The sequence below is a fragment of the Jaculus jaculus genome, chromosome X (assembly GCF_020740685.1).
Source record: "Jaculus jaculus isolate mJacJac1 chromosome X, mJacJac1.mat.Y.cur, whole genome shotgun sequence".
Lineage (NCBI taxonomy): Eukaryota > Metazoa > Chordata > Mammalia > Rodentia > Dipodidae > Jaculus > Jaculus jaculus.
The window spans coordinates 133,438,587-133,457,274 of NC_059125.1; the positions used below are offsets into that span (position 1 = coordinate 133,438,587).

The 18,688-nt window shown below is 42.8% G+C and overlaps 1 protein-coding gene across 3 annotated transcripts in view; it reads left to right on the forward strand.

The window, feature by feature from the left end:
- The first annotated feature begins 2,009 nt into the window (after window positions 1–2,009).
- LOC101602386 (integrator complex subunit 6-like) overlaps window positions 2,010–18,688 on the forward strand; it is a 65,258-nt gene continuing 48,579 nt past the window's right edge. For all 3 annotated transcript variants that reach the window (XM_045140540.1, XM_004653991.2, XR_006634609.1), the window contains exons 1-2: window positions 2,010–2,488; window positions 2,622–2,699. In XM_045140540.1, coding sequence (XP_044996475.1) covers window positions 2,378–2,488; window positions 2,622–2,699 — 189 coding nt within the window. In that variant the 5' untranslated portion in view covers window positions 2,010–2,377. The remainder of the gene's footprint in view (window positions 2,489–2,621; window positions 2,700–18,688) is intronic.

Here is an 18,688-nt window from a genome sequence, read left to right on the forward strand (position 1 = left end):
TATGCACTTAATGTTCATACCCATATATTAATGCTACACCCACTTTTGGTAGAGAACCTTCTCTTTTCAGATGGCAGTGGCCTTGGGATGACTCAGAAGGCACCATGGTGCTGAGAAATGACAGAGGAGTGCTCAGCACTGAAATATCTTTATCACATCTTTCAAGGCTCATGGTCTGTTGCGGAAGAGGTGGGGCAAAGAATGTAAGAGCCAAAGGAAATGTAGGATTCCTTACAACGTGCTCTCCCCAGATACAAAAAGGTCTGTATATCCATGACCTCACAGTGCCTGACACCACCTACATAAGACCATCATAATAGGAGGAAAAGATCATGACATCAAAATAGAGAGACTGATTGGGAAGTGGAGGGGATATGAGGGAGAATGGGATTTCAAGGGGGAAAGTGGGGGAGGGAGGGCATTACCTTGGGATATTGTTTACAATCATGGAAGTTGTTAATAAAAAAAAAATTAAAAATAGGTGTGTCACAGTCATCTTCACATTGCTGGGATTAACTCCAAACCACACACAAGTTATGGGAGGAACGGCATTTATTTGAAACTCACTGATCCAGGTGAAGTTTCATAATGGCGAAAAGAGAAAACCCACCACCAGCACCACAAGCAAGCACACTCTCAGAACCCAGGCAGGGCATAACTTTGCCTGGAAATCAGATCCTCCCCCAAACACACCTTAGGGCTGGACCCTAGGATCCACCCACAATGACATCAAGTAACAAACTTGATTAAAACTCCTGAATCTCTTGGAGGGCATCCCTTCAAACTACCACAATGTGCTTGTTTGCAAAGCCTGATGACTTGGGTTCAATTCCTCAGTCATCCACACAAAGCCCCCAGACCCTGCTATGTCCCTCCACATGCAAATAAATCAATTAAAAAAAAGAAATAGTCTTGTCATGTTGGGTGTGGTGGTGCACACCTTTAATCTTAGTTCTTGGGCGACCAAGAGGTATGATATTTGCTGTGAGTTTGAGGCCACCTTGAGACTACATGGTGAATTCCAGATCAGCCTGGGCTAGAGTGAAACTACCTAAAACAAAACAAAACAAAACAAAACAAAAAAACCCAGAAAAGCAGAAATAGTCTTGTCTCAAAAGATTGTGTCGCATAGTATGCAACCACATAAAGTAGTCAACCATTTATTGAGCCATAACATGGAGTCAGACCTAACAACTTCCCTCATTGTTACCGGGACCTGGGAGAACTGCAGTTTCCTTCACTGAAAATTGAGTACCAGTGCCATCCACAGTTTATTTATTTCAGAGCTTGAATGAGCCTCCCACGGGTGCCTGGCACCTCATGGATATTCAATAAATGTGAGTTGAAGCAGAATCTATGTTGACGTAGTTCCCACGCATAAAGGCTGCACAGACAACAGTGAGGAATTAGCACAGGCTGGCTGATGCTTCAGAGCTCAATGAGATTGTGCTTAGAAATAGCCAGACAAGGTTAAACTGTTTCAGCTTTAGTTTCCCTTCCAAGTAGATATACGTAGAATACAAGGCAGAAAAGGACGCACAAATACTGATCAAGAGGAGGAACTAATCTAAAGGAATGTGAGCAAGTCTAGCCAGGAAAGAAGTTCGCTGCTACCGAAATATTTTGGTTTTAGCCCTGGCAGGACTGATCGATTGCAGTCCGCAAAAAAACGTTTTCTGTGCAGCCTGTCCAAGCATCTGCTTCTGTACTTGTGTACAATTGTTGCTCAATTCGCTCTTTCTTTCCAATCAACATCTTTGAAGAGCGGAGAGACGATCTATCCAAACCACCAAACGAATTATCCTAACAGCTTCCAAGTCCTTTAAAGGAGAATCAGAGCCGAAAAGGTTCCTTTACTTTTCCTCTTAACCCCCCTGCTGGGGTTCAAACTTCCCAAGCTTGGCTCAAGTCCCTCCCCTCACCCTGTCATCTAATGAATATGCAAATTATACATAATTGGCAGCCAATGGCGTGGGTTCTGGTCACATGGTGCCTGATGGTAGGTGAGCCGACAGAAGTTGTGTGTCAGTGAACAGAGAGGGCTCTCAGTCTGGGGCGAGCGCTCTATTGATCGCGGACGGATGCTCAGGCTGTAGCACTGGCAGCGGCCGCGGCGGCTGTAGTGGTGGCAGGAGAAGGGGGAAACTGGGACGGCCCTCAGAGCTACACACACACTTTCAAGTTCCCTTGGAGGGAAAGGAGTTGGAATTGCAGAAAGAGGCCAAATACGGTCCCATCTGCCCCATCCGGGCTCCCCCTCTTCTTCTTGCTCCCAGTTCCCTGGCTCTGCGAGAGTTCAGGATTTGGGCAGCCGTACGTGGCAGTGAGGGCAAGAGGGCCAGGAGCGTGGGGAGCAGAACCAGAGGTGTGGGGGAAGATGCCCATCCTGCTGTTCCTTATAGATACGTCCGCCTCCATGAACCAGCGCACTGACCTGGGCACCTCCTATCTGGACATTGCCAAAGGCGCTGTGGAGTTATTCTTGAAGGTAATAAGAAGGGAGAGGAGAGATGGGGATTGCTCCTGAGGGTTTGGAGGGGTGGGCTTAGGTGCTTCTGTAACGTTTGTATCGCTTCCCTCTCGTTTCCTATGCGACCCCTCCGTCATCCCTCGCCCCGCAGCTGCGCGCCCGGGACCCGGCCAGCCGCGGAGACAGGTACATGCTGGTCACCTACGACGAACCCCCGTACTGCATTAAGGTAAGCGGGTCATCGGGGCCATGGCGAGCGGGAAGCGGGACCAGGTCGGCAGGGCTTGCGGGCCCGCTCGTCTCGGCCTGCGGCGCTGCAGTGCCGTCCGTGCGGCGGGGCGGGAGGGGATGGAGGGCGCTGCGGGCCAGCGGTGCGGGGCGGCCGGCGGCTCCCGAGGAGCTGCGGCGCCGAGGGTCGGGGAGAAGGGTCGGGGAAAGGAGAAGCCCCGGGGAAGCTGCCGCAGGAGCGCCGAGCTCGTGGCGCGACGAACGCAGCCGTTCGGAAGATGGCGGACATTTTGCTTTTGTATGAGCCAGCTAGAGGGAGTCTGAGGGCGCTGCTGAGATGGAAAGGAGGGAGGGGAAGGAAGGAGGAGGGCCCGAGTCCCGGAGGGAGGCTGCAGCCCCGCAGGCGGGCGGGCCAGCGGGCGGAGTCAGAGGTGCTCAGGGCTGGGCGCGCCGGCTTCCCCGGAGCCCCGGCTCCTCCTCTGGTTCCTCCTCCTGCGCTTAGTCCCGCCCCTTCTGGGGCTCCCCCCTCCTCCCTCGCCTTCTCCCCATCTTCCTCCTGCTCCCCTCCCCTTCCTGCTGAGAGCGTGGCTGCGCCTGCCGCGGGCCTCCAAAGGCCACACCACTGCTTTGCACCCGGTGCCCTCCAGCTCGTCCCCGCCCATCGGAAATCTGCCCGCGCCGCAGCTCCTAACTCTTGCACCCCAAGACACTAGTTTCTGCTCTGAACTCGGTTAGGTTGAGCCCGGCTGTCAATTATCTTGGCGCCTGTTACTGTTTCATCGCAGATGCCAGCCAAGCAACCATGGTGTGTGTGGGAGGGAAGACGAGGAGGGAATGCCTAGGCACAACCTTTTTCAGGGACCTGGCTTAAAAGAGGTAGAACATTTTTAGGGACCTGCCCTAGCTGTCATCTGCACCCGAAACTGTTTGACCTGGCTGCGTAGGGATTTGACAAGGGGAAGACTCTTGGCTTTGAGCAGATGTACTAGTCAAATTCGAGGATTGGATTCTCAGTGTGTGCGCCACTGGGGAAAAGTAGGAAGGACTTAGTCTCTGTGGGGGAGTTATTTGTGTTCCCATGGCGAGGAGATAAAGAACTGGTTTGCCTGCAGTGCCGAGATAAAAGGAACTCAAACTGTTAAATAACCTGCATATGAATCGTGCTTACATATTGAAATGTTAAAGGACTATTACCTTTATCCTTGAGGACTTTCCCTAGATTCCCTCCCCCTTCCCCAATTTACCTCTGTCATACTCTGGAGTTGTATGGGTTTGTTTTAAACCTTGGCCTGGCCTAGTGAGATGTTTTAATGAAGCTACTTCCCTAAGTTGGCCAAAGAATGTTCTTTCTGACATGAGCAAAGTAAAGGGAGGCTTTAACGTGGTAATTCAGAACTTTGGTTAACAGTTTGATTTGCAGGTTCCCCTGAACACAGTTCTGTTGTCACTACTTTCTTTTCAGTGCTTTTTTTTTTTTCTTTCATTTTTCTACTTAGAAAAACACAGCAAGTAGACACCCTTCAAAATACCATATGCTTTGGGGAAATGCCAATTTCATAAAGTGCATCAGTTTTTGTGCATAGAATAAACGTTTGTGCAGGATCTACTGACCCCCTTTCCCTGTAATCCCAGAACTGGGGTATGGGAGGGTGGAGAGTTCCTGGCCAGACCCCCAGGCTCAGTGTAAGGCCCTGGGTTCCTGGCACAGCTAAATACGATAATATCCAGAGTCTGAACGTCTACGCCCTTCGGTTACTTCTGATACCCATAAGAACCCACAATTTGTAGTGTGGTTATTTGAAGGCATACTCCTTCATTTGAGAAGGGGGATAAACTAAAAAACAGTATACCTGTCTTTTTCTTTACAAGGACTTATTTAGCCATTTCTCAAAAGCTAGGACTTCTAGTTTTATACATGGTTTCTACATCTTTAAAGGTAATATTATAATCTCATTACTCTTTTGTGTATTATTATTTTTGCAGTGCTGTGGACACAAACCAGGCCCTTCTGCTTGCTAAGCAGATGTTCTGCCACTGAACCATATACCCCCAGCCACTCCACTAATTTTATTTCACGAATTATACTGGGTTGCTACATACTTTTTATGCTCAGTGACTATATGACTTTGCCATATTTTCTTTGAAAATCCTGGTTTTTCTATAGAACAGAAGAAAAAATAAATTATTTTTAGTAGAGACTTCACATTAGCTATCTTTTTTTTAAGGCAAGCCCAACAGACTGGCTTTTATTTTATTCATTTATTTGAGAGCAACAGTCAGAGAAAGAGGCAGAGAGAGAGAGAGAGAGAGAGAGAGAGAGAGAGAGAGAGAGAGAATGAGAATGGGTGTGCCAGGCTTCCACCCACTGCAAACGAACTCCAGATGTGTGTGTCCCCTTGTGCTTCTGGCCAATGTGGGTCCTGGGGAATTGAGCCTCTAACCAGGGTCCTTAGGGTTCACAGGCAAGCGCTTAACTGCTAAGACATCTATCCAGCCCACATTAGCTATCTTTATCTTGCCATCTTGTATAGTAAATTTTCCCCCTAAAGTAAAAAGCATTCTGTCTACTTAGACTTCCTTCCTATGTAGTTCAAATATGGGAAGAGGCTTTGAATCATGTTTAATTACTAATCACTTAATATCTTCATCTTAGACTTTATAAACCTTTCCGGTTTTTTTTCAGGTAACTCATTTTACTCCAGTGATAATTACATATGCTAGAAAAAGGTTCTGATGTTCTGGTTATTTTTGCTGTTTTTACTGACATTATTAATGATGATAGGCTATATTTGGGCAACATTTTCCCTTTTCTGAGTCTTTTTCTTCTTGTCCCACGCCACTTGATGAGAAGTGGTGACTATATGTTCTCTTGTTTTTAATGTTCTAGCCTTTTAGAAATTCAGAAATTTTAGAGTATCTAACAATAATTTTCTTAAAATTTGGTATAGTCTTTCACTTCCTAATAGCTAGAGGCCATACATGTCTGTTTTCTGTCAAACATATTTTCAAATAGGTTTTTCTTTGATTGTTAGCAGGCATCTTAGTTCTACCTAAAACTTCCTTCTTCTTTAGAGACTTGAGGTCTTTTTAGCAAAATACTAAATACTTGATGGAAGGCTTGGTAGAAGACGTCTGCAAAATTATGGGAGTTTATTTTTCAATTTCTCAGAAGTTTGAGAAACATAGCATTTACCTTTTCCCGACTTGGTTAGACCCAACTCTAAATGCTTCAGCATGAATTTTATTTTCCTAGCAAATTCGCTTCTATTTGAATTGTAACAGGCATGAGGTGTGCATTTGATTGGGAGAATTTTTTTTTAATCAGGCATATAATTCCCAGTATATCCACTTGCAATCTCTGACCATAAATCTTGATGTGACTGGATTTTTTCACTAATGTATACTGTTGACTGTTGACTATGTAAATATATTATTTCACTAAAGACTTAGTAACTTACTGCATACCTCTTAGCACATACATAGCTGGGTATTCTTCTGAAATGAGTAATAGCTGTTACTTGATGTTAGCTCTGTGTGGATGGACTTAGGTTTGATTTAAGGACCACATAAAAAGAATATAAAATGCAAGCATTGTGTGTTATCTATCTTAATGGTTACTTTATAAACAAGTTTCATGCATGTTACACACGTATGTTACACATACAATGAACCTTTACTCTACACAGGATACAACCTTGCTTCATGTTTTATAATATCCAGTGTGCCCTTATAAGATGAATGCAGTATCTGGTTTTAAAAACTTATGTGAAGGACAAGAGAGATGGCTTAGTGGTTAAGGCGCTTGCTTGCAAAGTCAACGGACCCACAAGATGCACAAGATAGCGCATGATTCTGGAGTTCCTTTGCAGTGGCTGGAGGCCTTGGCATGCCCATTCTCTCTCTCTTCTCCTTCTTTCTTTCTCTCTCAAATAAATAAAATATTTTTTTAAATTACGTGAAGATTTTTTTGCATAATAGTTTTGGCTGAACTTCTGTCTTATATGTCTTATTTGTTATGAATAATAAATTTCCTTTTATTAATTTTTTTGGGATTTTCGAGGTAGGGTCTCCCTCTGGCTCAGGATGACCTAGAATTCACTATGGAGTCTCAGGGTGGTCTCGATCCTCCTACCTCTGCCTCCCCAGTGCTGGGGTTAAAGGCATACTCTACCATGCCTGGTCTCTGGAAATTATTTTTAGCAAAATAGTCACTTTTCTACAAATAGCTGAACCATATGTAAACTGGTCAGAGGGTTTTATATATATATAAACAGGAAGATATTATGTTTCAAACAAATATCTTAAACTAGTAATTTTAAAACATACCTTTGAAAAAGTGAAATGTCCTTCATTCTTCTTTTCCACATTTACGTTGTATAGCTAGTTTTACTTACTGGTGTTGGCCTGCCTTTCTCAATATGAACTAGAAAAGGGTAGAATTTCTGCTTACAAATTGAAGAGGCAAACTTGAGATTTTAAAATGTGATATAGCTGAGCATGGTGGGACATGTCTTTAATCCCAGCACTTAGAAGACAGAGGTAGAAGGATCCATCAACATGAGTTTGAGGTCAGCCTAGAACTACAAAATGAGTGCCAGGTCAGCCTGGGCGAGAGTGAGACCCTACCGCAAAAAAAAAAAAAAAAAAAAAAAAATTAAGAAAAAAAGTGATAAATATTACAGAAATTAACCGGTCTTAACTAAGGCATAAAAGGAGTAATATTTAGGGGAGTCCTCCATTGTAGTTAAGATCTGTAGAACTGCTTTGAGGTGAAATAGGAACAACATGGCCTATAAAAACAATCTTAGGCTATGCAAGATGCTTTTAACTCCTAATGCTCAGGACCATTGCTCAGTTGTGAGAGCCCCTGCCCAGCATACATGAAACCTTGGATTCAACCCACAGCACTACATAAAATGGGCATGATGAGTGGTGGTTTATGCCTCAGGTCCTAGCACGCAGGTGGCAAGGGGCAGGATGATCAGAAGTTCAAGGTCAACCTTAAGTAATGTATGTGAGTTTAAGGCCAATAAGGGCTTAATGAGACCCTGTTTCAAAAACAAAACAAAACAAAACAACCCACTCACAAAAACTCAGAAGCACTTTTGTAGTGGATTGTGTTATATTTCTTTTTTCATGAATTTGTTTTCTTTTTCGAAATCTTTCCTGACAAGTTAAAGCTTATGGCAATAGTTATTTTGAAAAAAATAACTAGGGTTAACTATACAAGATTGCATTTCTCTGCAAAGGTGTAGGTATATTCCTTAGGCTAGGGACCAACCAGAAAATACCAAGGGTAGACTTGGTGAAATTGAGCCAACCTGTTTTGTCAACATAGCCTCTCTGGCATCTGTTCAATTTTGCTCCACATGTCAACCTTCATCATTTCTCACCAGGGTCACTGTTGTAACTGCCACTCGGTTGGTAGCCAGTTTTGCCTCTGTGCACTCTTCCCTTTCATTGCTAATAGGCTTTAAGTAAAATGAAGTCTTTATTCCCTTATGAAAATCCTTTAGGAGCCAGGCCTGGTGATTGACTTATAATTCTATCCTGGCTTGATACTGATATTTTCTTTCAGAAGCAAAATCAAGTCCAGCATGGTGGCACATGTTTGTCGTCCCACTGTTTGGGAGGCTGAGGAGGATTGCTGTGTGTTTGAAATAGTGAATTCCAGGCAGTCTTGTCTACATCCAATCAATGAGCCCCTGTCCCAGAAAAATAAAATCAAAGAGAAAATCATTAAGGATTTTAGAATAAGGCCCAAACACCTTGGCCTAGAATCCAGTGTCCTTGATCTGGACCTGTTTCAACTTTCACAGTGTCTTTTCACTTTTCTTCACATGGGCCCAGTTTCCAGTCACAAGGAGAAATTAAACTCTCTCCAAAGCCATTTCCTATTGCTTCTGTTGTTATATATGTTGTTCTGTACACCTGGGATGGACTTGTTGGCATGGCATACATCATATGCCACCATGTGCAGCTGGCTTACGTGGGTTCTGGGGAATCAAACCTGGGCCCTTAGTTTTGACAGGCAAGCAACTTAACTGCTAATTCATCTGTTGCAGTCAGGTTCACATTGCCCATAGAAATCACCCAACCAAGAGCAGCTTGTGGGGAAAAAAAGAGGTTTATTTTGGCTTACAGGATCAAAGGGGAAGCTCCATGATGGCAGGGAAAACGACGATATGAGCAGAGGGTGCACATCACCCCCTCACCAACATCAGGTGGACAACAGGGACAGGAGAGTGTGCCAAACACTGGCATGGGGAAACTGGCTATAACACCCATAAGCCCGCCCCCAACAATACACTCCCTCTAGGAGACGTTAATTCCCAAATTTCCATCAGCTGGGAACCTAGCATTTAGAACACCTAAGTTTATGGGGGACCCCTGAGTCAAACCACCACATTCCGCCTCTGGCCCCCATAAACTATAACTATACACGATGTGAAATGCAATGGATTTAGTCCATCTTTAAAAGCCCCCATAGTTTTTATTAATCCTAATGATGTCCATACGTCCCCATAGCCATAATACCAAAAAAATTCCCCTAAACCCATAAATAGCACAGAATAAACATTCACACTGCAGAAGATGGCATTGGGCATAGCAAAGAAACATTCATCCAATACAAGATTTAAAACAACCAGGGCAAGCATCAAACTCTGTAGCTTCAAGTCCAACAACTCTAGCCAGTGACAAATCTCCAAGTCTGATAATTCTAACCCGCAACAAGTCACTGGCATTCCAATTCTGTCCCTCCATCTAGGCTACTCACAGTCCTAGAAAACTTCACTGGGGCCTGCAGCTCCTCGGCAGCCATCTCATGGTCCTGGCATCTCCTGGGTCACCACTGCAATCCATGGTTCATCCTCATGGCCCCATGGGGTCTCCGTGCAGGCATCTAGCAAACGTGCTTCACACTGCCCATGGCCATTTCCAAAACACAAGAACATGTTGCAAACTCAATGACCCTCTTTCCAGCATTTCTTATATTCCACAATACCAGGTAGGGTGCCAATTTGTTAATCCAGGGGGGAATAAAGCAGACTTCGAAGAACAGGACACTCCTTGAGCATCCAGGACCCTTCAAAAGAGTCTACATTCTTTTGTTGCTCCAGTGCAGGTCAGCTGGCCCAATCTCAAAAGCTGTAATCTCTCAATTGCAGCTGAATGGGCAGGAGTTCACCCAGAGATTTTTCTTTCTGTGCCATATCCCTCTGCTCACACCAGTTGATTTCTATGCAGAGCAAGCCTGCACAACTTCTCAGGACACGGGCATAAGAGCAAACTTCTCACACAAACTGCTAGCTCAGTCCAGGCAAAGCTCTTTCTTACCATCATAAGGCAAACCTCACAGTCCATAGTTCTTACTGCATTCAGGCCTTTCAACTCTGGCCAGAATAGTCCATCAAGCTGTACTTACAGCACTGCAAGTCATTTCTTAGGCCAAGGTTTCAAATCCTTCCACATTCTTCTTGGGAATCAGCTCTCAAAGGTCAAAGCCACACAGTCAGGTGTCTAGCAGCAATCCCACTCCTAGGTACCACTTTACTGTTGCAGTCAGGTTCACATTGCCCATAGAAATCACCCAACCAAGAGCAGCTTGTGGGGGGCGGAAGAGGTTTATTTTGTCTTACAGGCTCAAGGGGGAAGCTCCCTGATGGCAGGGAAAATGCCGACATGAGCAGAGGGTGGACATTACCCCCTGGCCCACAAAAGGTGGACAACAAAAACAGGAGAGTGTGCCAAACACTGGCAAGGGGAAACTGGCTATAACACCCATAAGCCCGCAATACACTCCCTCCAGGAGATGTTAATTCCCAAATTTCCATCAGCTGGGAGCCTAGCATTCAGCGTACCTAAGTTTATGGGGGACACCTGAACCAAACCACCACACCATCTCTCCAGCCCCATAGTATACATTATATAAAGTAAAATACATAAATCCTAATGACTTGATGAATTTTCATATTTTTTTTTGTTTATTTGAAAGTGACAGAAAGAGAATGGGCACGCCAGGGCCTCCAGCCACTGCAAACGAACTCCAGACGCGTGCGCTCCCTTGTGCATCTGGCTAACGTGGGTCCTGGGAAATCGAGCCTTGAACAGGGGTCCTTAGGCTTCACAGGCAAGCGCTTAACCGCTAAGCCATCTCTCCAGCTCAGAATTTTCATACTTATACATTTGTATAATCACTGTCCAAGTCCAGAAACTGCCTCTTGCTTCTTCCAACAATCCCTCTGTCCCCTTGCAGGGAAGCACTAGTCCAAATTTTATCAACATTGTGGTGATATGATCCAAGTGGTGTTTCCCAAGGATTGCTACTACAGTCAAGGTATTCATTTACCATAAGTTTATTGAGCACCCTATGTAAAGCAGGTTTTGTTATAGAGACCCAAGGGGACACCAAGAAGCACCAAATTTAAGGGAAAACCAGAGTAATAAAACAGTGGACTGTACCAAAGAATTGGGCCTAAGGGAGAGAGGATGCCCAGGACTCTGAGATTTCACTTAATCTAGGCAGGATTGTAACTAGTTCAGATTAGCAAACCACCAAGTAACAGGTTGTACATTTCTTCGGAGATGAAGTGCTATCAGGTGAATTTGAAGAGGGATAGGGCAAGGTTTCATATCCATCCTTGTTTGCTTATTATCATCCAGTATTCCTTGAAGTGGGTAGGATGAACAGTGGGAGCAACACAGAGGATTCAGTTGAAGTTGCCTGCTCTTGAATTAGTGCTGGCTACTTGAAAGTGTTTGGTCTTGGCACTAGGGTTGGGGTAGGTGGGGCAAAGAGCCAGGTGCAAGTGAGAAGAGTGCAAGTGTTTTCTTTGACAGTTTGCCTTTGCTTCTAGAAGAGAATGTGAACCACTTAGAGCACAGGCTTTAGTTTTACCAAGTGACCAAACAAGGCCACTGGTCCACATCTTGAGAAACGTGCTTTCTAGGGAAGGGCCTATTAAAGGCCTCTCTGTATGGGGTGGGGGTGGGGTATGAATAAAGGAACTTAGCTTGTTTAATTTAGGTCTGTAAATGAGATGCTTTGTGACATAGCCTCCTGTTCCTTTGACCAACATTGTAAAAGAGACTCATTTCAACCCTATGGATGGATGGGTGTTAGGAGCTTGGAATACATTATCTCCTGGATACAAGGTTGGGAATAATAATTGACTTCCCAGACCTTCCTCCCCAGGAAAGCCTTTTAAACCCATAAAGGTCACTCATCCATAGCACTATTATTGTGTTTGTTATTGTTTCTACTGGTAAATAGGTTTGTGTTTCTAACTTGAAGTTTTTTTGTTTTGTTTTGTTTTTTTTCGAGGTAGGGTCTCACTCTAGCCCCGGCTGACCTGGAATTCACGATGGAGTCTCAGGGTGGCCTCGAACTCATGACAGTCCTCCTACTTCTGCCTTCTTAGTGCTGGGATTAAAAGTGTGCACCAACACGCCCGGCTCAACTTGATTTTTTTTAATGACCCTCATTGTTCTTCCAACTCCCTGTGGCTGGGTACTTGTAACGTCTGATGAGGATACCAAAAGGGCTTCAGTAGAGACAGGGAGGGATTAAGATTGTAGTGGAGATTGGCATAGTTTTTCAGATATTGTTCTACGATTTAGTGCAGCATCTGTGAGCCAGCGGTAGTTAGTTACTAAGCACTTGAAAGGTAGATGACATGTGAGTATACTGAACAATGAAACAGAGAAATTTTTGGATATATTGTATGAAATAAATTATGTTATTTTAAAAAAATTTTGATTTACTTTTATTTATTTGAGAGAAAGAAAGAGAGAATGGGTGTGCCAGGACCTCTCTAGCTACTGGAAACAAACTCCAGACACTTGCACCACCTTTTACAACTGGCTTACGTGGGTATTGGGGAATCAAACCTGGGTCCTTAAGTTTTGCAGGCAAGCACCTTAACTGCTAAGCCATCTCTCCAGCCCTGAAATAAATTACATTATTTTTAATTTTGCCAGTTTCTTTTAAATTTTGACTTTTTTTGAGCTGGGAATACTTGTCATGTTGCTCAGACTGGCCTGGTACTTAAGGGCTCAAGGATCTTTCTGCAACTGGCTGTCCCCCACCCCCTAGAACTTGGGACTTCAAACACAAGCCACCATGCCTGGCTTTTACTTTTGTAATGTGGTTGCATGAAAATATAAAGTTGCATATATAGCTTGGGCTGTGTTTCCATTAGCAGTGTTGGTCTGTAAAATTCTTTCTGAAGATAGTCTCTGATGTTCAGGCCCTGGAAACTATTTCAAAAGGAGGATCTTTCCTTTCAAAGTTCATTTGAAATGAACACTATCATAGAGGTCTCATTTATGCATGAAAGGTTATCTTACAGTTCAGAATTGATGGCTTGATAACCCTTGGGCCTGGGGCAAAATATGAAAGCATCCTATTCTTGGCTGTACTGAAAGCCAGTTTGGTTGCTTAGATTTTTGGATACAGTTGCTGATCCAACTGGTTGGGTTAGATTTTTTTTTTTCCTAGGCTAAGCACAACTGAATATATGTGTGAACCAATCTCACTGTGATGATTCATAATTCCATTTATAACACGTGCCCAGCTGTGGCACTATTCATTTCAGGCTTTCAATGTTAAAATTATATACCATCTTCCTTATTAGATTTACATAGCCACATTGCCCTAGAATTCTCAGAAACAGCGGTCTCCAGGAAAAGTAGGATAAAGATAAAAGTAATCCTCCTACTCAGCACAGCATACTACTACAAGCCCTAAGAAACAAAAGGGAGTTCAAATTACTTCTCTTCTCTAAGGTTGTTTTTTTGATGTTCCTTAGCATAGCCTTTGTCATCAATAGTCTTAAAAGAGGGGGAGGTGGCAGAAAGCTCCCAGGATCCTAACTTCTGGAGTATTCAGTGTCCTAGTGGGGATTCCTGGAGTGTGCAATTCTATTGTCATTATAATGGCTACAATTTAAGGAATAAATACCAGTGTCTAATTGTGAGGCTGGGTGGAAGTACAGATAAGCTTGTTAATAACTCCTATTCTAATAGGTGGAAGGGCATTTACTTAGTGTGTATGAGGCCTTGGTTCCCACCCCCAACACCTAAAAAAAGGAGTAAAAGATGTGCCATTTTATAGCTGGAGGTTTTGATCCTTCTAAGCCCTATCTTGTAGTCATAGGTGTTAATCTGGATCTTAGAGCACACCTTCTCTGTATACTGTAGATAAGAGTTGACCTGTAAAAATGAACACTCCCATCATTGCTTTCTAATACTAGCAGCTGACATTGATTGTGTAATGCTTATATCCAGGGCAGCATGCCAATGAATGTAAAATGTTTATTCAGTTTATCTTCCCAGTCAGCCTATGTGATAGGTATTGTTATTATCATCATTTAATAGATAAGTAAGTAACCTTATCTGGAGCCCAAAGAGGTTAAGAAACACAGCAAATAGTAACACAGATACATTTCTATTTGAGAGTTTTTTCTAACATAGTAGTCCCTGGTATTATAGTAAGCATCTAGTAAGTGAAAGATTATTACTGCTAGTGGTATTTTTATTATTTTATCAGGCCATTTCTAGGTGTAGAACGTTAAGCATTTATTTACAAAACACTTCTATGTCTGATGTTTCTCAGTTGGTCCCCTCCTCAGCATAGATGTGGAGTTAAGATGCTGAGTTGATGAGATACTATGCACAGACTGGGGAGTGGCTAGGCTGAGCTGGTAAACACAAAAGAGTAGTTGTTGGCTACCTCATGGCCGCCAGAAATGGCTATGCCATCTTTGCTTTACCAGCCTTCTGGTAAATGTTATTCCTGTGAAGAAAAGAAAGGCATTCAGTGCTCTCCACAGTAGCCATTTGTTTTTTTCTAATTTGCAACCAATAGTTGCAGCAGGTTTTTAAAAAATAAATTTTATTTATCAGAGAGAGAGAATGGGTGCACCAGGGCCTCCAGCCATTGCATACCAACTCCAAATGCATGTGCTCCCTTATGCATTTGGCTTACGTGGGTTCTGGAGCTTCGAATCTGGGTCCTTTGGCTTTGCAGGCAAAGGCCTTATACACTAAGCCATATTTCCAACCCCAGTTTTTTTTTTTTGAAATAAGTTTTCACTGTAGTCCATCCATGCTCACCCAGAACTCACATTGTTCCTCTCCTCCTTCAGCCTGCTTACTGCTAGAATTAAAGGTGTATGCCACCACACACAGTTTGTAGCAGGTTTTTTGTTGGTGGTGTTTTTGTTTGTTGGTTTGTTTGTTTTGTTCTAGGTGTAATACACTGTCCCTTAAAGGGTTATGGAGCACTCCACATTCACCTGCTGGCACGGTCCTCATTTCATCCACATTTCCTGTTCTCCTCGAGCCATAGCTAGATAGTGTTCTTTTTCCTTTAGATGGCCCCTAGTGGAGATGTGCATTTGTATTCATTCATTTATTTGTGTGTGTGTGTGTGTGTGTGTGTGTGTGTGTGTGTGCGTGCAGGTATGAAGAGGGTCAGGGGACAATTTTCTGGTGTCCTTTCTCCCCTTTCCACGTCCTTTGAGGCAGGGCTTCACTCATTCTCCCTGTAGTTCTTTGCTGCATGCTATGAGATTCCTAGCTTCAGGGAAATTCTCCTCTCTTCACCTCCCTTCTTTACTGTTTGTCATAAAAGCCTGCCAAGGCTTTTATTTTATTTTTGATGTGGGATCTGGGGATCCAATGTGAACAGCAAACCTTTATCTACGAAGCCATCTCCCCAGTCTGAGAGATGGATTTCAAAGAGGAAATGGAAATGCTGGCAAATCAACCACTGAGGTCTTAACTAGAGAAAAATTACACGAAGGTTTTTGTGGCAATGTGCCACTTCTGTTCATAAAAAAAAAGTAGAGTTGTGTATCTTAAACTATATTCATTTGATTCTAGTACTTATATACTATTAAAAAGACTCAGAACATTGTTGTTTGTACAAGTGAGTAACACTACTGTTGAAAAAAAATTGGATTATTAACATCGTAGACTTTACTGTAGAGCTGCTTGGGCAAATTTAGCCATGTTTTTTTCCCTTTGTCCATGGCTACATTTGAAAGTAAGTGTGCCTTTCAGAAACTTGTCCCCTCCTGTATTATTTCTTTAGCTCTCTGTTTTATTATCTTTGCTGTATCCTCTTATTTTTTCCCCTTGAATCAATCCTATTCCATTCATGGTTTCACATATTCTATCTATATGGACATTTCGCCAACTTCAGCTTTTCACATTAGGCATTTTAACTGACTACAGGGCATCTTCACTGGCTGCCTGTTCTGCCACCAGCTCACAGTTAGACTTTTGTGTCTCCAAAACTTGTTATCTCTTCTATTTCACCCATCTTTGAGTCATCCATAATTGAAAGTAAGTTATTATTCAGCTTTGAGTCTTTCCTTCCATCTTCTAAGGCCCATCTGTCATTCCTTTGAAGTGCCCTCTGTACAGGTATATTCAACTCAGTTTCACCATCATTACTTCAAGCCAGGCCCTCAAATCTTTAACCATTGTACCAGGCTCTAATTGGTCTCCCAAGTGCCTCCAAATTCCTACACTTCACTCACACCAACTATTTGCTTTCTTAAAAAGTTGTTTTCGTCACCCTCCCCACAAACCTTCAAAGGCTCTCCATGCCTATGGGGCCAAGTCTAACTTTCTCAGTGTACTTTTCAGAGCTGTCTGGGTGGTTCCTTCCACATGTCTGTCTATAAACTTATTTCTCACTTCTGGTCTTACATTTTAGCCAGACCTCTCCTTGCTGAGTGTCTTCTCACTCCTGATGGCTGCCTTTTAGCGCCCCAGTTAACAAAGGAAATAGAGATCCAGAGTCAGGCAGCTGAAGCCTAGCCTGGGAGAGGAAAATGAACTGAAAGCATCCCATTAAGGGTGTGACTTGAGGGGCATAATGTGACAGAAGGTGCTTTTAAAATGCTGAGAAGCTGCTGCCAAGGGAATGGGGGAAGGGAGCTGGAATATGACCCTTAGTAGTTTATTAGCCTGAACCAGACCAGATTTAAACTGGCCTAAAGTTGCCCAGAGGCACTGTTGTTTAATGAGAAGCCCCATTCACTCTCTGCATTTCTGTCTCCTAGGAAGAGAGCCCACATAACTAGGTGATTGACTAAGATTTTAGAAACAATATCATGTTATTGGAAAGTAAGGCGTCCATCCTTCCTTTGTTTGAGACAGTCTGGCCTATAAGTCACTGTTTAATCATGGATGACCTTGAACTTCTGATCCTCCTGTCCCTATCTCCCAAGTGTTGGGAGTATTTATGAGGTTTATGCTGTGCTGGGGATCCAATTTAGGGCCTTTGGCATTCAAATGCTACCAACTGAGTTACATCCTCAGCCCTCCTGCTTTATTTCTTACACAAAAATGCTAATGATGAACAAAGCACATCTTTCCATTTTCATGCAACCTTGTGTATATGTCAACTCCATTTCATAGTGATATTTTTAAGTGGTCTGTTAAAAAGTAGATTTAGATAATTGTTAGGTACTCTTCTAAGTATCAGTGAAGACTGGGCCTCCTCCTGCAGATGTGCCACATGACAAGTTGTGCCACTTCAACAGTTTATAAAGATTGCTGGACTAGGAGACAGGAGGCCCGATTTCTTAGCATAAGTCTGCTACTAATTACACACATGACCCCTGGGCAAGTCACTTAATCTTTTATGGTGTCAGTTTCCTCATCTGTTAAATGAAAGGATTTAACTAGGTTATTTCCAGGGTTCCGGAAAAGGCATAGAGAAAAAATGTGTAACTACAAGGCAGGAAGTGGAATAATTGAGGACTGGAATTCAGTAATATATCACACATTGATAACAGTTACCTCTTGATGTTGTTTCCTTTTTTTTCCTTGTTTTTTTTTTTTTTTTTTTTTTTTTTTTTTTTTTTTTTGAGTGGAGGGGAGTAGGGTTTTGCTCTAGTCCAGGCTAACCTGGATTTCCAACAAAGAATGTATGTTTCTTTTATCATGTAATAAGCAGTGCATAAAGCCAGGTTTGGTGGATCATGCTCTTAATCCTAGGTCTCCCGAGGCTAAGATAGTCATTTTGAGTTCTAGGCCAGCCTGGGCTACAGAATGAGTTCCAGATCAGACTAGGCTAGGCTGATATCCTGCCTGCAAAACGACAACACAAGAGCTCATAAAAATTTCAAAAGACGGCTGGAGAGATTGTTTAATGGTTAAGGCACTTGCATTCAAAGCCAAAGGACCCAGGTTCAATTCCCTAGGACCCATATAAGCCAGATGCACAAGGTGGAGTATATGTCTAGAGTTCATTTGCAATGGCTAAAGGCCTTGGTGTGCCCATTCTCTCTCTCTCTCTCTTAAATAAAAATAAAATAAATTTAATTTTTTTGAGAAAATTTTGGATTAGTCTAGGGGAAAGAAATACTATGTAATCTTTAATAAGTCATAAATGTCTATTGTGATAAGATACCTGTTATGAATTATTTTTGAGGTGACATTTACCAATTTAAGCAAATTGTACTTAATGTTATTCTCATGCATGTTTATTTTCTCCTAGGCCACAATACTTAAATTTTAATTTGTATATGTGTCAATAAAATGTCTCATTGCAGTTGGGCTTGGTGACACACAGCTGTAATCCTAGTTACCAGGAGGTTGAGGCAGTATAATTTCAAGTTTGAGGCCAACCTGGTCTATATAGTAAGACCTTTCTCCAAAAAAAAGTTCCATATTAGAAGCAAATATTTAAACAAAGGTGAGTGCAATATGCACAATGCCTTTCTTTTCTTTATTTTAGTTAGAAAAATCTGCTGTCTCTTTAAAAGTACTTTATTTATTTGCAAGGAGAGAGAAAGAAAGGAAGAAGGAAGGAAAGAAGGAAGGAAAAAAAGACATTAGGACCATTGTTGCAAATGAACTCTAGATACATGTGACACTTTATGCATTTGGCTTTATGTGAGTACTGGAGAATTGAACGTGGGCAAGCAGGCCTTTCAATCAACAGCATTTAAAAAAAATATTTTTGTT